This window comes from Rhineura floridana, chromosome 4 (assembly GCF_030035675.1).
Source record: "Rhineura floridana isolate rRhiFlo1 chromosome 4, rRhiFlo1.hap2, whole genome shotgun sequence".
NCBI classification, from domain to species: domain Eukaryota; kingdom Metazoa; phylum Chordata; class Lepidosauria; order Squamata; family Rhineuridae; genus Rhineura; species Rhineura floridana.
This window is the reverse complement of record NC_084483.1, coordinates 69844344-69862321: the sequence shown is the minus strand read 5'-3', so window position 1 is coordinate 69862321 and position 17978 is coordinate 69844344. Positions and strand designations below refer to the sequence as shown.

General features: G+C 42.4%; 1 protein-coding gene across 2 annotated transcripts in view; it reads left to right on the top strand.

Annotated features, from left to right (window-relative positions):
* RNGTT (RNA guanylyltransferase and 5'-phosphatase) overlaps positions 1–17978 on the top strand; it is a 272562-nt gene that overhangs the window by 239508 nt on the left and 15076 nt on the right. For both annotated transcript variants that reach the window (XM_061623302.1, XM_061623303.1), the window contains one exon: positions 15297–15363. In XM_061623302.1, coding sequence (XP_061479286.1) covers positions 15297–15363 — 67 coding nt within the window. The remainder of the gene's footprint in view (positions 1–15296; positions 15364–17978) is intronic.

Genomic DNA, 17978 nt, shown 5'->3' with positions numbered 1-17978 from the left:
AATGCTTTAAAGACATCAAGGGAAAGATTGTGACTAGCCATGTGCTAGTATTTCTATAAAGTACCACATTCTAAATGCATTTTATTGAGTAAGCCAGATGTCTACCTGGCATGAAGCTAGTTTGATCACTACAGTTGAATCTCTAATAAAAAAAATTGATCCACTTGGCCAAGACTTCTGATCCCATTGGTAAAGAGTTCTGATAAAATGTTGGCATATTGTTCAATAACACAATTGGGTGGTATGAACCATGGATGCCGACTCTTTGCCAGGTTTAGAAATGACAATTAAGTGGCTTGGTTCCAGATATCGGTATTACTTTTCCTCTTTCATCAAATAGACATTCAGACATGAAATCAGGAAATTACTAAATGATTTATAGAATTCACCATGACATCCATCAATGCCTGGGGTCATACCACATTTTTTATTTGTGTATAGCCAGTTTTATTTTTCATCTGATATGGGCTGATTGAGATAAACCTAAAGATTATTCAACAATAGCATTATAGTTTCTCCAGAAAAGAATCTATAGATCAACCTTCCCCAGACCTGTGCCCCCCACATAGCTGAATGGTAACTTCCATCATTTCCCCATGCTGGCTGGGGTGATGGGAATTGGGAGTCCCTGATGGGAGTTGGGAGTTGGAGGGTACCAGATTGGGGAAGAATGCTATAGATTGAGAGTCGGTATTGTGGGATACAGTTTGTCTTAAAAGTGCATGCATACATGTAAACTTCACAAGATCTTTACTGTCTCATCTTTGATACCTAAAACCATATTTCTTGACAAGTTATTTTTAATGCCCTGGTGAGTAACCTTGTATTCTTGTTACCAAATTTGTAGAACTGTCTAGTAAGGTATGCTAAAGAGATGTGGATTTTGTTAATTTCAAATTCTTGTAGTACTTTCCTTTTCCAGTCAGAACTCTGAAACCTTATTTTGTTTACTGTCTGTGTACTTTTATGCTTGTTTTCTAAAAGCATTATTTCTTTTATCAGATCTGCATTTGCTCTTTCCCTTTGTTTTTTCAGCATGCTAACTTTTGTAGTAAGTGGACCACAAATTACTGCCTTCATGGCTTCAAAGAACAGAGCCTGTGACATGGTGGGACCAGCATTTACTTGAAAATAAGATTTAATGTCACCTTTGAGTCTTTTTGCAATTGGGGTTTTGGGTTAAAAGTTTGGGTTAGGTGCAAAATTGGGGTGCTGCTAAGTATTCTATGATCTGGAGGGTAACAGAGATGAAAATTTGAGCCCTTCAATTTTGAGCAGCAACTCAGGGGAGGTAAGTTTATAGGGCAGTATTCCTGTTCCATCAGTGCAAGGATTTCTGCTTGTGAAACAGGACTTTTTCCTCTCTCCTCCCTGCCATGCACATCCCACACATTCCCAAATCTGCTCCAGAGGGCTGGGGAACCCCTAGCACAGATTTAGGGGGCACACAGGGTGAGGAGAGGGGGTGAACTATCTATTGTGCAAGCGGTATGCTGACAGAACATTTGTTCATGTAACACTATGTGGGATACAAATGTATCAGGATTACTTCCCCCAAGAAAGCAAGTTGTCAGTTGTTTGGGTGCAATATAAAGAGCATAGTGTGATCTGAGACTCCTCAAATATATAGTGCTCCATAAGATCTTATAAGTACATCTTGAACAGACATTTCATCATGACAGCAACCCCTTTCAATTTCGAAGAGCCTACTGCACTATATTGAGCCCCATATTGATGATGATTTAAAATTCTGCACTTGGGGGGTTTGTGATGGGCTTCTTGGAGCACAATTATTTCTCCTGTGCATGGAAAAGCTGATCTCAGGTGGGTAGCTACCTCCACCTAGCGGTTGAAGGCAGAAGAGTGCTAAAGAGTTTTTTTTTAACAAGGACTTCCAGCTCTCCACAGCTCCTTATTTCAGTTTCTCTTCTGCCTTCCACCAAGAACAGTTGATCTGGCTCCTCTCTGCGTTCAGGCCTGTATAGTTTAGTGTTTTTTTCCTATTGTGTGTCTTTACTTTTTCCTTCCTTTACTGTTTCCTACATGTGTCTTGTTTAAAACAAAAAAAAGTGTTTGTCATTTTACGTTTCTCCCCCCCCCAAGACTTTGTGGTGGCGCTGAGCCGACTGCGAAGCATCTTCCCCACCACTTCGGCTGTGAAACCACTGTCTTGTTTGTTGGACTCTGCCTCCCCAGCCTCGTTTCTCAGATGTGTCTGTGCCTGCCTACTGGCAGTCACGCAGCCGGCCTCCTCCTTTCATGGCGTGAGCAGGGACATCTCTTGCAGTGTGCTCCCCAGGATGCTGAGTGCCTGCCACCCCCTCCATCCTCTCGCCCACGGAACTCTCACCCACGGAAGACCTCAGCAGGATGCTACAGCCATGGGGAAGCGTATTCGGGAGGGCCCCGTAGCTCCTCAGCACCTGGCTGGGCTATTATCACAGCCCTTAGCCCCCATAAGACCCGCAGCGTGGTTTGCACCCATGGGGAAGGCAACACGCAAATCGGACCACCCACCAAAGAAACCTAAGTCACTTCAGCCTCACACTACAATGGAAATCGTGCCTCTGCCATTATCCAACCAGGCCCTTGGGCCTTTAGGTTCTATTGAATCCCAGGTGGAGGTAGCCATAGCCCGCCCCTCCTCCAGCAGGCACGAGGTGGCTGAGGTGTGTACTGTCACAGGCAGGATGGCTCCACAACAACTGGCACCTAAGAGAAGTAGGGGAACCAGTCGCGACAGGCAACAGCCTGGTGATGCACAGGGGGCTGCACCAAAGGAGGCTCATAGCAACATGTGGAGGTCATAGAGGAACCTGGAATCCCTATCTGAGGAGGAAGGCACCCAATTCCAGCCCACCCTGGAGGCGATTTTTTCTACATCGTCTTCTCCTGAGGAGTTTGAAGGCTTCCTTGAGACAGCTACATCTTACAGGAGAAGAGGGGGGAAGCATCCTTTGTTTCATCCTCTTCACGTCAGGAACTCCAAGTTCGGGGGTGGTGCACAACCCACACTGTTCACATGCTACAACAATTAAAGGAACAGATGAGAGATTATCTCCTAATGGATCTAGCCAGAGATCGTTCCACATCAGTGGCTGAGGCTCGACACCCCACACAGGACACACCAGCCACAGCACCCACTCTGCTACCTTCAAGAGCACAAGTGGTGCAGGGCGTCACTACACTCCGCTCTTTTTCAAACGCACCCCAAGCACCGGGCAGGGCTTCACCGGATCCCTTATGCCACCTCACAGGGCAGGCATCCTCAACTTCAGGAGGAGGCAATGGTAGACCCAGACAACGAGCTGATTGTCCTTGATGAGGAAGAATGGAGTGGAGATTCGGACTCAGAGAAAGTAGTGACCACTAGGATTTTTCAGGAGGCTCATTTCCTTCCACTCCTGTGCAAGGCAATGGAAGCTCTGAACTTAAATTCTCCAGAAGATCCTCCAGCTCCCTCAGCATCTAGAATTTCAGCTGTGTGTCCAGACCTGAAACCCAAGTCAAGGGTGCTAAAATTTCCCTCACTGTTGCCTAAAGTGATCAAGTCTGAATTTGACACCCCGCTGCAGTTCAAGAAATCACTTGCAACTGCCAACAAATACTATATGTTGGAACAACACATCATGGACCAACTCAAGGTTCCTCTGGTCAACACCCCCATAGTCAATTTACTAAATCCATCCTTGAATCCGAAAGACTCGGATGCCCACCTCAAGGATCCATTAAAATGCAAGCTGGATCTAGGCCTTAGGAGGATTCGTGAGGCCAGTGCGCTCTCCATCAGAGCAGCCGCTGCTGCCTCAGTCTTCACTAGAGTATCCCTGCAGTGGCTAGAGGACCTATTGGATGGCTTGCAGCAGGATCCAGCTCGAATCCAGAAGTCTCTTCTGAAAATCTCAAGAGCAGGGACCTTTATGGCAGATGCATCCATGGATGCCATGCAGTTTTCGGCAAGGTCATTAGCAGTGAGTATTTTCACTCAAAGGACACTATGGTTACACCACTGGAAAGCCGATACTGCAGCCCGCTCTAACCTCATATCTGAACCCTATGTGGGTGGCCAACTATTTGGTGATGACACCCTAGCTGGGGACTTGGAGTTGAAGGAAAAGAAGAAAGCTATGTCTTCTGCCAAAAAATGAGACGACAAAAGATTCTTCCATAGACCTTTCCATCCTTATTTGCCCTCCCAGTCCTTTCAAGGCTCCAGGGCATTTGGAAGAGCAAAGGAGTCCTGTACCAGCTGTCCCTTCTGAAATAGGCAATGTACCCAGTCTAAAAGCCAACAACCTTTCCCCAATAGATTGGGTTTTAGATCCCAGGCTCGGGGGAATAAGCATCAATTCAGACACCAGGGTTCTTCAGGTGGGAGGACGCCTTCAACACTTTGCCCACTGCTGGAGGAACACGTCTTCAGACCAATGGGTACTGCACACCCTCAGATACGGACTGAGGCTGGAATTCATCTCCCTCCCTCCAACCAAGTTTATCCCCTCCCCCTCTCAACATCTCCGGACAAGTGGGAAAGGACTCTTCAAGCAATTGCCCACCTGCAGATTGCGGCAATAGAGCCTGTTCCAACAGGAGAGAAGTTTTCAGGAATCTACTCAGTATCCTTCACAGTCGCAAAAAAAAGACGGATCTTTCAGGGTGGTACTCGATTTGAAGAACTTAAATCAGTTCATAAAATACTGCAGGTTCTGCATGGAAACTTTACTGTCTATCAAGGAGTCATTGAGAAAGAGACTTCCTCTCATCTATCGATCTGAAGGAGGCCTATCTGCATGTCCCTGTTTTTCTGCCTCACAGGCGTTACCTCTGGTTTGCAGTGGGGGAGGATCACTTTCAGTACAGGGCCATGCCCTTCAGTCTGGCGTCTGCCCCCAGAGTATTCACGAAGATCGTGGTTGCTCTGGTGGCACACCTCAGGATGCAAGGGGGTCCATGTCTTTCCTTACCTCGATGACTTTCTGCTCCGGTCTCCATCCCTCCACAAGGCTTGGGAAGATAGGCACATCACCTTAGCATGTCTCAAGGACCACGGCTTCCTTGTCAACCAAACCAAGACCCAGCTTTGTCCAACCCACCGCATAATACATTTGGGGGCCACCATAGACTCGCAGCAGAGACTCATAACGTTAGCTCAAGATAGAGTAGACAAGATAATTACAGCTGTCACACAGCTCCTATCTTCGCCTTTGGCGGATCTTATGCACCTGGCAGGTATCTTGGGGTTGATGGTCTCAACCTATCAGACTACACCATGGACACGTCACCACTCTCAGCCACTCCAGTGGGCACTACTGCCTTTTCAAAGCGACATTGCGGCCAAGCATCACCGGAAGGTAGCACTTTCACCAGTGGTCCGTCGCTCCCTGCTATGGTGGGCGCACAAACCCAGTCTACTAAGGGGAGTGCCGTTCTAGGGTCCTCCACGGACCCTGATCACCTCAGATGCTAGCCTGACAGGCTGGGGAGCCATTTGCAATGGCCAGATGATACAAGGGACTTGGTCACCACAGGAGTCAGTACTTCCAGTCAATCTTCTGGAGCTTCGTGCAATTCAGCTAGCCCTGAGGAACTTCGCAGAGATCAAACGGTTGGGGGTGGTGCTGGTCAGGACAGACAATGTATCGGCCAAATCACATTTGAATCATCAGGGAAGCACACGCTCCCCACAACTAGAGAAGGAAGCTGCCCTGCAGTTTCAGTGGGCAGAAGCACGCATGGACTCGATCCTCGCAGAATAGCTCAAGTGGGAGGACAACTGCCAAGCAGATTGGCTCAGCAGACAGAAGGTGCATCAGGGAGAATGGAAGCTTTACCCATTGGCCTTTCAGGAAATAGTGAGACGCTTCGGCAGACTTGAGGTGGACCTATTTGCCACACACCTCAACCGCCAGGTGAAAAGATTTTTCTCCAGATACGTGACACCAGAGGCGGAAGGCATAGATGCTCTGGCATCCCAGCGGCCCCCAAGGACAACTCTATGCCTTCCCACCTCTTCCAATCATTCCCAGGGTACTTCAAAAGATCCGAGCTGAAAGGGCAAGAGTTCTACCCTGGTTCCCAGAACTCGTCGATCTATCAATCAATCCCCCGTGACAAATTCCCCTCAGGGAAGACCTATTGTCGCAGGGACAGCTTCTTCACCCAGACCCAGGATGGCTGGCGCTTCCTGTCTGGAGACTGAGAGGTTGCACCTCTTAAAACAAGGCATTCCAGCTCAAGTGGTGGAAACTATGATGGCCTCAAGACGCCCTTCCACAATTAGAATATATGAGACTACATGGAAGGCCTTATCGACGTGGTCACAAAAGAAGGGCTTAATTCTAAGGAAAGCAGGTATAAATGACATTCTCTGCTTCCTACAGGATGGCTTGTCCTTGGGTCTTAGGCCAAACACTCTTAGACGCCAGGCTTCAGCCCTTCTGGCGGTTCTGTCTACATCTCCGGAGAAACCGCTGGGATCTCATCCATTACTCAGGCATTTTCTACGTGGGGCAACGGCATCGGCACCTCCTACGACCCATGGTTACCCAACTTGGGATCTACACAAGGTGTTAACGGCCCTACAAAAGCCCCCCTTTGAACCCCTAAGTCAAATTTTCCTACATCTCCTATCCTTTAAGGTCTTGTTCCTTGTGGCCATTACTTTGGCCCGGAGAGTTTCTGAGATGAATGATCTGTCTGTTGACAAGAATTTCTGTGTGTTTCATAAGGATAGAGTAGTCCTACGTACTGTCCCTTCTTTTCATCCTAAGGTACTGTCTACCTTCCACTGTCAGCAAGAGCTGGTACTTCCTTCTTATTGTCCTAATCCCATTCACCCCACAGAGAAAGCGTGGCATTCACTGGATGTGCGAAGAGCTCTGAAAGTGTATATCTCTAAAACAAAACATCTCCATCAGACAGATTGTTTATTTGTCTCCTTCCACCCAGCATCTTTAAGGAAGAAAGTGTCGTCGTCCATGCTCACTAGGTGGATCAAGGCATGTATTACACTGGCCTACACCTCTCTAAAGTTAGCCCGGCTGGCCAGGATAGTGGCCCACTCAACTAGGGCAGCAGCCGCATCAGCAGCATTCTCACACCATGCATCTATCAGCAGCATTCTCACACCATGCATTCTCACACCATGCATTTGTAGAGCAGCTACATGGGCCGCACCTAATACATTTATTAAACACTATAAGATCAACACATATGCATCAGCAGAGGCAGCTTTTGGGAGGAGAGTGCTACAGCACATTCTCCCAGATCACTAGTGTAATCAGCCCAGCGATGTTCCCACCCTACATGGGTCAGCTTTGGTATGTCCCGCCTGAGACCAGCTTTTCCATGCACAGGAGAAAATACATTTGGTCTTACCGTAAAACAGTTTTCTCTGTGCATGTCAAAAGCTGATCTCAGGGCCACTCCCTAGGACAGCTGGGCTGCCATCACTGTCTTTTTCATCTTTAGCCTACAGCAGAGAGCGTATGAGTGCTGTTGTCTCCTGTTTCATGTTGATGGTTCCTATTATTTCTCTTTGTTCTTTCCTCCTGTTGGTTGGCTTGTTATCAAAAACTGAAATAAGGAGCTGCGGAGAGCAGGAAGTCCTAGTTAAAAAAAACTCTTTAGCACTCTTCTGCCTTCAACTGCTAGGTGGAGCTAGCTACCCACCTGAGATCAGCTTTTGACATGCACAGAGAAAACTGTTTTACGGTAAGACCAAATGTCTTGTGTAGCCCTTTATGAGAGAGTACTGTTAAAATGTCCAGAACCATTTGTTAACATTTACCAGTGGTTTGCTTAAAGTATGTTTAGAAGTCTGCTCATCACCAATGAGATCCCTGGCAGGCCATCATAATGAAGACACAGATTTTGTAAAAACTGAACAATTTTTAAAAAACAGAACACAAAAACTGCAGTTTGGGAGCAGGAGAAGAGTTGTGATATAGAGGTTTAACTTTTAAGTAATTATCACTTAGATGTTGAATATTACTATCCTTTGTACAGAAAAAATAAAATATTTGATAAGTAGGTTTCACTAATAAATCAATGGACATGAAAGGACTGATTGAATGGAATTAAAGCTGTAACTTTGGCTATAATTGACCCAGTTTTCAAGGCATGTAAATGAAGAAGTGTTATTTGGGAAATTTCCCAGTTCTGCAGAGGTTTTTTTAAATCAAGAAGTATTTGGTTCTGTTCCAACATTAAACAAGGGCCATGTTTGCCCCATTCGGTCCCTGTTTCTAGCAGGTCACCAACCATTCATGTAAAGAATGGGTTCCCATTGCTTTCTTTGTCTTCCCTCAACCAGGCATTGTCTGATTTGTTCCTCTGCATGACTTTCCCTTCTCCCTGTTTTGCCACTGCTGCAGTATCGACCTGGAGTCATAACCTCTGGCCTGTGAGGCTAATGAGGGCCATCAATTCTCCCCATTTGGCCCACAAGGCCATTTTGGCCAAGCCATGTCCAACTGCTCAACATCTCACATCGTATATGATGACAGGTGTGGGGCAGGTAAAGAATGGCTGGGCCAAAAGGGGTTTGCATAGCACTTTGCAAGCATAGACAGTGATGTCAGGTAGCCTGGCCTGGTGCTGTCTGATCAGTTGGTTGTTGAGCTCCAATAGCTCTATGCAAAAAGCCCCCATGCTCCAATGATCAGTTGATTGTTGGAGTTTACATTGTTCCATGTGTGGCACTTTGTAGCCCTGACAATGTGTGTTACATGTAATTGTGATGTCAGGTGATTGACAGGTGGGCATCCCATCCACCTGTTGAACTTGGCCCATGGGGAGTTGGGGAGATAAGTATCTGGCCCAATGGACAGGTCCAGCTCCCCACCTCTGTTGTAGGCTCTGCACTGATGTTTTAGTATTGCATTTATTGCAGGACTTCTGTTCCTATGTGTAAAGCCTATGGAGTTAAGAATGGTTCCCATGATCATTTTAATGTACAAATATAAACTAATTGAGCCACATATTTCAGACTGAAATGTTTTCCACAATTAATCTGATTATGTTTTCTTTGTAAGAAACATGTTTCTTTCATGGGACCAAACTCAACCATGAAGATACTGAATTTATATTGGTTTAAAGAGAGTAAATTTGGCTTTAAATGAGGAATGTGAAATGCTTTGCTCCAGTGGTGTGAAACGAATTGTAATGCATAATACTGTGAATACCCTAACAGTTGATTACCTGTGCTACTCACTGTTGGACTGAAAAGAGGAGTCTAATCGGCCAAGTAAAATATGAATTATTATCTCATTGACCAATTTTTCAGCAAATATAATGATGCAAAATGTTTATCATCATCTAATGCAAGTTAAATCTTTGGGGTAGAGTTTGGAGATGACAAGGCAATTGCTTTATAATACATTTTGATCATGAATAATTAAATAGATACAGGTATCCTCAAGCAAGTATAATTAGATCACTGTGATGCCAATTGAATCATCACTTATCAGGCTCCATCTGATAAATGGCTTTTTTGTTGGGATACATTTGGAGAATTATATCTTACAGTGAAATTCTGTGCATGTCTACTAGGAAATAAAGATCCATTGTGTTAAATGGGCATTCTTCCTGGTAAGTGCCTATAGGATTCCAGCCTTCATTACTCATTTTTGTTCATTACCTGATTGAAAATATAAAGGTTCAGAATAGTAAACTTGACAGCATGCTTCCTTCTAATACTACCATAGCAATTTCTTCCATATTTTCCCAACTGTTTTTTAAGTAAAATTGAACAAGAAATGGGTTTCATAGTTCTTTTAAGCTCACTTAAATTCAAAGTGATCACCCTGATCAAAGTATGTGGAACAAAATGAGTGTATAAAAGGCCCCATAGTCTAAGGTTTAAAACCTCAAGTGAGCCTAATTGAGACAGGAAATTGGATGGGGTGGTTGTCATTGTGTACCCAGATCTAATATTTTACTGCTCTGAATTATGCTGTGGCTCTTAAGTGGAAAAATCTGTGGTATTACCCTTTGCAGCATTTGTATGTTGTATTACTTCAATATTTTATGGGTTGTATCCAACAAAGTTGTCTATTCATGCAATGATTTACAATTACACAGTGGAACTTCTCTCCCCAAGCACCCCCCTCCCCAAATCTCTTCTGGGTTTTCCCGTAACCCCCTGGAGTAGATTGTTTCATTGCGCAATCCTCGCTTGAATTGGAATGACTTTGTTGTATACAATACTATACAAATTCTCTATTTGCTGTAATGGAATTTTCACCTCCACTGGCTTTTCTTACTGTGTTTTTTCATTCCTCAGTCCCTATCCAGAATTATCATAGAATCATAGATTTGAAAGAGGCCTATAAGGCCATGAAGCCCAACTCCCTGCTCAATACAGGAATCCAAATCAAAGTATACCTAACATCCACTAACCTAAAAATGTTACCATCCACTTACCTAAAAATGTTGTTCCAAAATAACACATCATATCACAATATTAGCTGTGAATTTGGAGCAGCACAGGCAAATGAGCAGTGGACAAAATGGTCCAGAACCTTGGATAGCAAAAGTAGTATGCTGCAAGTGGGGACAATTCACAACAATTCATATGGCAGTTATTACTTGCACTGGGTGAGCAGCTACAAGACAAGACCAGCATTTTATAAGGCTGCATTTGAAGGAGTTGTGCAAAGGATTATGTTGGAACAATACTTATGAAAAGAACAGAGTTACAGATAGAACTGCACTTATTTCAGCATTGTAGCCAAAATCTACAGCAGCTTTGGATTGCATATGCACAAACACATTGCTTTGTTGATTACAATAAATCTTTCAAATGGTCTGGGAACTGCTGGTCTAACATAGAATCATAGAATAGTAGAGTTGGAAGGGGCCTATAAGGCTATCAAGTCCAACCCCCAAATCAAAGCATTCCTGACAGGTGGCTGTCCAGTTGCCTCTTGCATGCCTCCAGTGTCAGAGAGCCCACTACCTCTCTACGTAATTGATTCCATTGTCGTATGGCTCTAACTACAGTTAAGAAGTTCTTCCTGATGTTCAGTCAAAATCTGGCTTCCTGCAACTTGAGCCCATTATTCCATCTACATCTAGGAATGTAGTAAGTCAGCCTTCATTGATGGATTTCAGCAGTTTGCAAAATGTCTTCATCTTTCAGATACTTTTTTTCCAAAATTAAATTTTATTATTTAAAAATAAGAGAAGAGTCAGAGAAAACTAGAGAAAGTATTGAAATTTGTAGGAGCAAAGTCAAAATACTGTGGAAAACCCATGACTCATTCCCATGTCTCCAATTCACATTTGGTTAAAGACAAAAACAACTTTACAAAGAGATGAAATGGAGAGAGAGAATTGAGAATTGAAAGTTCAAGAGGGGGGATTCTAACAGTGGCTGTTTAGACTGTGTAATAATCACCCAAAGGAATGAGAGTAGATAGATTATTTGAATAATTTATAAATAGCTGGACAAAATAATGCACTACAGAGAAACTGTCAACTGTGCATAAAGACACGGCACACTATTAAGGTATCCTTTTTCATTTTTATTACAGTTATTATGGTTATATATGTGAAATAGTCTGCATATCTCTAGTTGTAATCTAAAAATTAATCAACTGGCATATCTATAGAAAATATTCAAATGACTGCAAATGGCAATATTTAACATTTTTTAAAAAGTGCTCTAGAAAACATCTGGGAGATTCCCTCCCCCCATTATGACACATACTGATTTGCTTCCTGTTAACAACCTGTGACCCCCCAGGGATACACCTAAATAACTGTGTTGCAATAGCAAACACTGATATTGCTATCTTTTTTTAATTATACAGCCATAAGAATGGCTGTATGCTATAGCCAGCATGGATTTTTCACATTCCGCGATGTTAAATTGAAAATTCCCCCATGCCGTTCTGCTGCTTCCCATAAGCTCATTTCAAAACAAAACCTTACAAACCTATAGTCCTGAACTCAGAAATGCTTGCTTAACAGCCCTCTAGGTTTTCATGGTGATACACAAAACCGCCAGAGTTCAAAGTGTAAAACAAGAGGAAAAAAATCCAGATTCCTGTTGGACTTTTTTCTGTCAGTGTTCTCATAATTTGTTGAAATTAATTAAAAATCAGCCATATTCACAGAGTACCTGTAATCCTGTTACTGACCTTACCCCATACGCTGGCCTTCATCTTTTGCAGCTTAAAAGTTAAAAAAAATGCCTGGCCGATTGTTAATTAATTTAAGAAATTTAACATTGAAGTCTATTACAATGTCAGGCATGGTCAGTAAGAACTGTCAGTGTTCTAAAAGCCAGACTCATAGCTGTTTGGCTTGGCCATTCAGGGGCCACACCCATGCCAGACTTTGCTTTCATTTTAGACAGTCATCGGTTCCCCCAAAGAATTGTGGGAAGTGTAGTTTGTGAAAGGTGCTGAGAGCTATTAAGAGACTTCTATTCCCCTAGGCAAGCTCCAGTGGCCCAAGTGGTTTAACAGTCAGCCCCTCTTCTAGGGATTGTAGCTCTGTGAGAGGAATAGGGCCTCTTCTAGCAACTCTCAGCACCCTTCACAAACTACACATCCCAGCATTCTTTGGGGGAAGCCATGACTGTTTAAAGTGAATTAAAGGTCTGGTGTGGATGTGGCTTGTGACAGCTTTGGTTTAAATTTGGGTGGGAGACTATATATATTGGGTGGGGGAAATCCTGAAAAACAATGATACTGTTCGCAATGATTTCCTTTTGAAAAGGAAAGGGGCTTCCCCTCTACCCAATGCCCACCCACCCAATCTCTTTCCCTTCCCCTCCCTCTCCCCTTCTCCTCCGTCCCCCTCCCCCAGGTCAGTTTCACCTATCCTAAGCATGATTGTACAGGAGTAAATCCCATTGAACTCAATAAGCATGCAAATGATCAAACTTGCCTTTCCCCTCCCCCTTTCTCCTCTCCTTTCCCCTCACTAAAATTGCAAAGTAAATCAAACTTATTTAAAGTGACTATCTGAACAATATTAACTGTCTTAATATGGTTGCTTCCTCTCTGCTAAAATAAGATCAGTGCAGCACATGTCTTGTTTCTGTTATTTGGGCTGATAGCACGTGTTGCCACCACTCACCGTATGCTCAGAGACACGTTACCAAATTCTTCCAAGCTACAAGGAAGTGGATTTAACTATGAAAGACCAACCCAAATTGTGTTTGCAGTACAATATCTCAGAGGAGGTTAGGTTTCCTGCTCGTCTGGTGCATTCACTATAGCTGCCCAATTTCCCTGCTTTTAAAAGTTTGATAGAAATATCTGTTGGCTATATGTTCTTAAACCGCAAGAGTTTTTTTTCCTATTAGTGAATCTTAGTCTTGAACTGTTGTCAACCTCAAGTGCACATGCTCATCTCCAGTGAGCAGTGCCCTAAACTGAAGAGGTAATCATTGTAACTGAGAGAAAACATTGTGTTTTCTTTTTTCCAATGGCCATTTAATATTGTGCTTTGCATTGCTGAATAAAACACTCATAACAAATAAATGCTTAGCTAAAATGTGCCCTTTCAATAAAATACCAACTTCTGCAATTAATCTTGAAATGTTGACCATTAGAAGCTTGACTGGTGATTTGTTGTGCTTTTAAGTATTTAATTTGTGACACAATTAGAACTAATAAATCCTTAAATGGCACTTAAGTGATGTTTGGTGCTTGCTTTGTCAAAAATACAACTTCTTAAACTGCTGGATAGGACGGGGAAGATTGTTAGGAAAAATATTCTAATCTGCCCTAGTGACTGTATAACTGACTTTGAGATTGACTAGACAAAAAAGAGGTAAAAGTCTTCTAACAAGACAAAATTTTCTTGTTTGTGGGCATTTCTAGTTGTAGATAGGAAGCTGATTAAGAATAAATGCTTTCAGGTTGTGTAGCTAATATGGATTGGGTTGTAATATGCTGTAATGTTGTATCCATGTCAGTGTTAGCACTGAATTAATACTACATGTTTACAGATATTGGTGAGAAACTCAAATTTAATAAATGATTTTATTTATTTGTTTATTATTTGATTTATATACCACCCTTCCTCCCAGCAGGAACCCATATTAAATGATGCAAATAAAGTTATGCAATTTCAGACATTTGCTACACTGGTTTATAGTATTAAGTTTTAGAAGTCTTACGAGATGGTAGCAGTTTCCCCAAGTGTATAAATTGGGGTGTTTGAATTACTTATCTGTACTTTATTCTGTATTTTAACATTTTGAAAAATAATACAATATACTATACTAAATGTGTCTTTACCATAATGTTACTTTTAAAAGCAGCACAACAATGTATGTGTCAAAATAATATGGTAATGCATAAAAACTTGGACAGCTCCGAGATCCATGTTTCTCCCAAGCAAGGATCAGTTAAAACCATTACAAGAGAAACTCCTCTATTGGACCCACCTCTTACTCAAATTGTAAATTTTTCATCTGGTTAACCAAATCAGTTCTCCACGTGACCAATGCCATCAGCCAGTTAGAGCCATTCAAGTACAGTAGGGCCCCACTCATACGGCGGGTTACGTTCTAGACCCCCGCAGAAAAGCAAAACCTGCCGAAAAGCAGAACTCATTCAATAGAATGGTGCCTGATGCCTGAAAAATGCTGTAAAAGCGGTACAAGCGCCGTATGAGTGGGGCCTTACTCTAATTGAAAGCCGACGTATTAGCGGAACGCCGAAAAGCGGGCTGCTAAAAAGCGGGGCCCTAATGTAGTTAGCATCAGACACTGAACGCAGTAACTATGTCTCCTTAAGCCAGAACTGTTTTCAGTTAGGAATAATGTGCTCTAAAACATTATCCAAACTAACAAACTACAATTTAGAAGACCCCATCCTTGCACATCCACTTCTGCAAATGTGTCCCAAACGTGATTTGTACTTCGTCACAAGGCAGATATATTTACAGAAATAATAGAGAAGATCTTATGCATTCTAAACCAGCGTATGTGTTGATGACTTGTGCAACAGGACTTCCTCTCCTCAACCCTCCAGAACATACTGGGGGGCGGGACTGCAAGAGGAGGGGAAATCCATTCCACCAAAGGTATCTATTCTCTCAGTGAGTTAAAAAAATTTTTTTGGTACTTTTCTGAAGGCCTCTTAGTGAAAGAAATCTAGGGCATTTTATTATATGCTTTATTAATTTTCTACTTACTTTCAGTAATAGGTCTAGCATATTCTGAGCATGCCAGCGTACATGTATTTACATCTCTGCTGTTCCTAGCTAGGCATGTAGCTACAGACGATGATGGTGAATAGACATTTCTTAAAAGGCTTTTTCTTTTCTAGGCTTCTCCCACAGAGTGTTGGACTGCTTTATGTTGGAAGTTTAGATAGACCTTTTGCACAAATTAAGGTAAGAGCACTGAACTTTGTGTATGTGTGTCTTGGTAAAACTGTTTTAGTGGAGTTCTTTTGCTTTTGTTGCACATTCCTAAGCTATGGAATATGCATTTCGGTTCCTTTTGTAAAGCATAATTGCCCTCACTCTTTGCTTTCTAAAAACTTACAGCTTGCCTATCAGAAGTAAGTCATTTAGTGGAGTACAGGCTAGTGAAAATCATGTTGGTCCCAGGCTATGGTCTGACTCTGAAGGCACATAAGGCCAGCTCCCTGCTGAAGCTAAGCAGGGTCAGGTCTGGTATGTAAGCCGCCTTGGGTTTCTGTCATGAAAAGAAAGGCGGGGTAGAAATGTAATAAATAAATGTTGCAGCCTTAGTCTCAGTAATACTTCATACTATAGTTTGTTTCTGTAAGTTTAGCACTTATCCTTTCTTGAGATTGTGCAGAAGCAATTAGGGTTGCTTAGTTATATTTCTAATAAAGTTGAGAAAAATATTTGCCAAACTTTCTAATCCGCAGTCTATATTAGTGACTTAACGTTTGTAAAATATTTTGAGATGTGTATGTTTTTTAGTGCTTCAGCAGATGGATATTTGCAAATATTCATGATCTTTATTGCTTTCTTGGAATTTTGCAGTTCTTGCTGATTTGTACAGCTGAAAACATATTTTGGGGTTTCTGTGGAAGGCATTTTAGTTTATGCCTCTGTCTCAAAACCCTACAAAAAAGCCACTTTCAAATATAATATTACATGCTATAAATACTATATAAATTTCACTTATTGGCTAGCAGTGAAGTGGCCAATTTTGCAGATGCCACCAAATTATTCAGGGTGGTAAAAACAAGGGATTGTGAAGCACTCCAAATTGATCTCTCCATAATGGGTGACTAGGCAACAAAATAGCAAATGGAGTTCATTGAAAGTCTAAAGTGAAGCATAATGGGGCAAGTAATGTTAACTTTACATATTCATTGGTCTGGTTTGCACATAACTCTAAACCATAGTTAGCATTAACCACAGTAAACATTAACCATAGTTAGGCATAAGGCATCTGGCAGATGATCACTTAAACTTTGGTTTATTATGTCACCTGACAGTTAAAAACACCATGAGAGCAGCTGTGCCTTGAGAGCTGTTTGAATTTTTTGTCACTGATCATTCATGGCTCTATAGCTTTTGGGTAACTTCACACATAATGCTAAACCATGCTTTAATAAACTATGGTTTAGTATTATATGCAAACCAGGCCAGTCTTAGGGTCTGAGCTGCCAGTGACAACCAGGAGATTGATCTTGGTATTACAATTGATAGGTCATTGAAAACGTTGAACCAAATGTGGCATCTAATTTTTTAAAGGCAGATTCCATGCTAGAGATCATTAGTAAAGCGATCAAAAATAAAACTGCCAGTATCATAATGTGCTGTATAAAACTGAGGTGCAACTACATTTGGAATAATGTGTACAGTTCTGGTTACTGAATCACAAAAAAGTAAAGCTGAAAAAGTTGCAAAAAAGAGCAGCCATGCTAAAAGAGGGTTAACCTGTTTAATCTTTGCCTCCACACAGCTGTGGCACAAGAACCCTGCTTTCCCCCAATGCCAACCCTAAACCAAATCGTGGGCTGCAGTCCTATACCCACTTACACCTGAGCGTAAACCCCAATAAACATAAAGAGACTTACTTCTGAGTAGTCATGTATACCATTGTACTATATGCTTTACTATACAGGGAATTCTTTATGAGTGTCAGGTCATTAGCTCCTGCACAGCAGGAGACATGCCTAAGCTTCTTTGCAGATTTTTCACATTTTGTATTTGTCGTTTGAGGGTGGGGGGATTTTTTAACATCCATCCATACTTATTGTAGTGTAGCATTTGCAGAAAATAACTTATAGAGAGTACATGATTTCAGATGAACCCACCACAGGAAAGATTAATCATGGTTGCTAGAAAGTTAGCTGATTAGACATAGAGCCTTAGGATGTTATTTACCCCCTCCCCAAAAAAGGAAAATGGAAGCCAGGAAGAAAGGTGATTGGCTTATTCATATCCCTGACATTATAACATGGAAGGATGAAAATAGAGTTGGTTGGTTACATACCATGAGATTTTTTTTAAATAAGTCCCTCTGCACTATAAAGGGATGTTTTGGAAGGATGTCTTTTCCCGTTTACACTCTCCAGAACTAGGTCAGTGTCCCCCTCCCTTGGCTATATAGCTAATAACTTCTCAGGTTTCAGTCTGGCAGCCATCTAGTGCTATACAGCATGGCAGGGGAAGTCTCAGGTAGTGGAAGGGAACACTTCCTTTGTCTGGTCCACATTACTGAAACTCATTCCCCGCCACCACCCCGAGAAACCTGAACAGCACTCATATTAGGGGGTGGGTACCCTGCAACACTGTGTGCCAGAGAACTAGGGTCTGTGGTTTATAGGTAGCTTGTGGCATCAGACTGAAGTCACACTGGCAGTATTCAGATAATCATCCCTTTGCTTTATCCCTCTATTATGGATAATTATCAGCCAGTGTCTAATATCCCATTCCTGGGCAAGGTAATAGAGCGTGTGGTGGCCTCCCAACTACAGGGATTCCTGGATGAAACGGATTATCTAGATCCATTTCAGTCT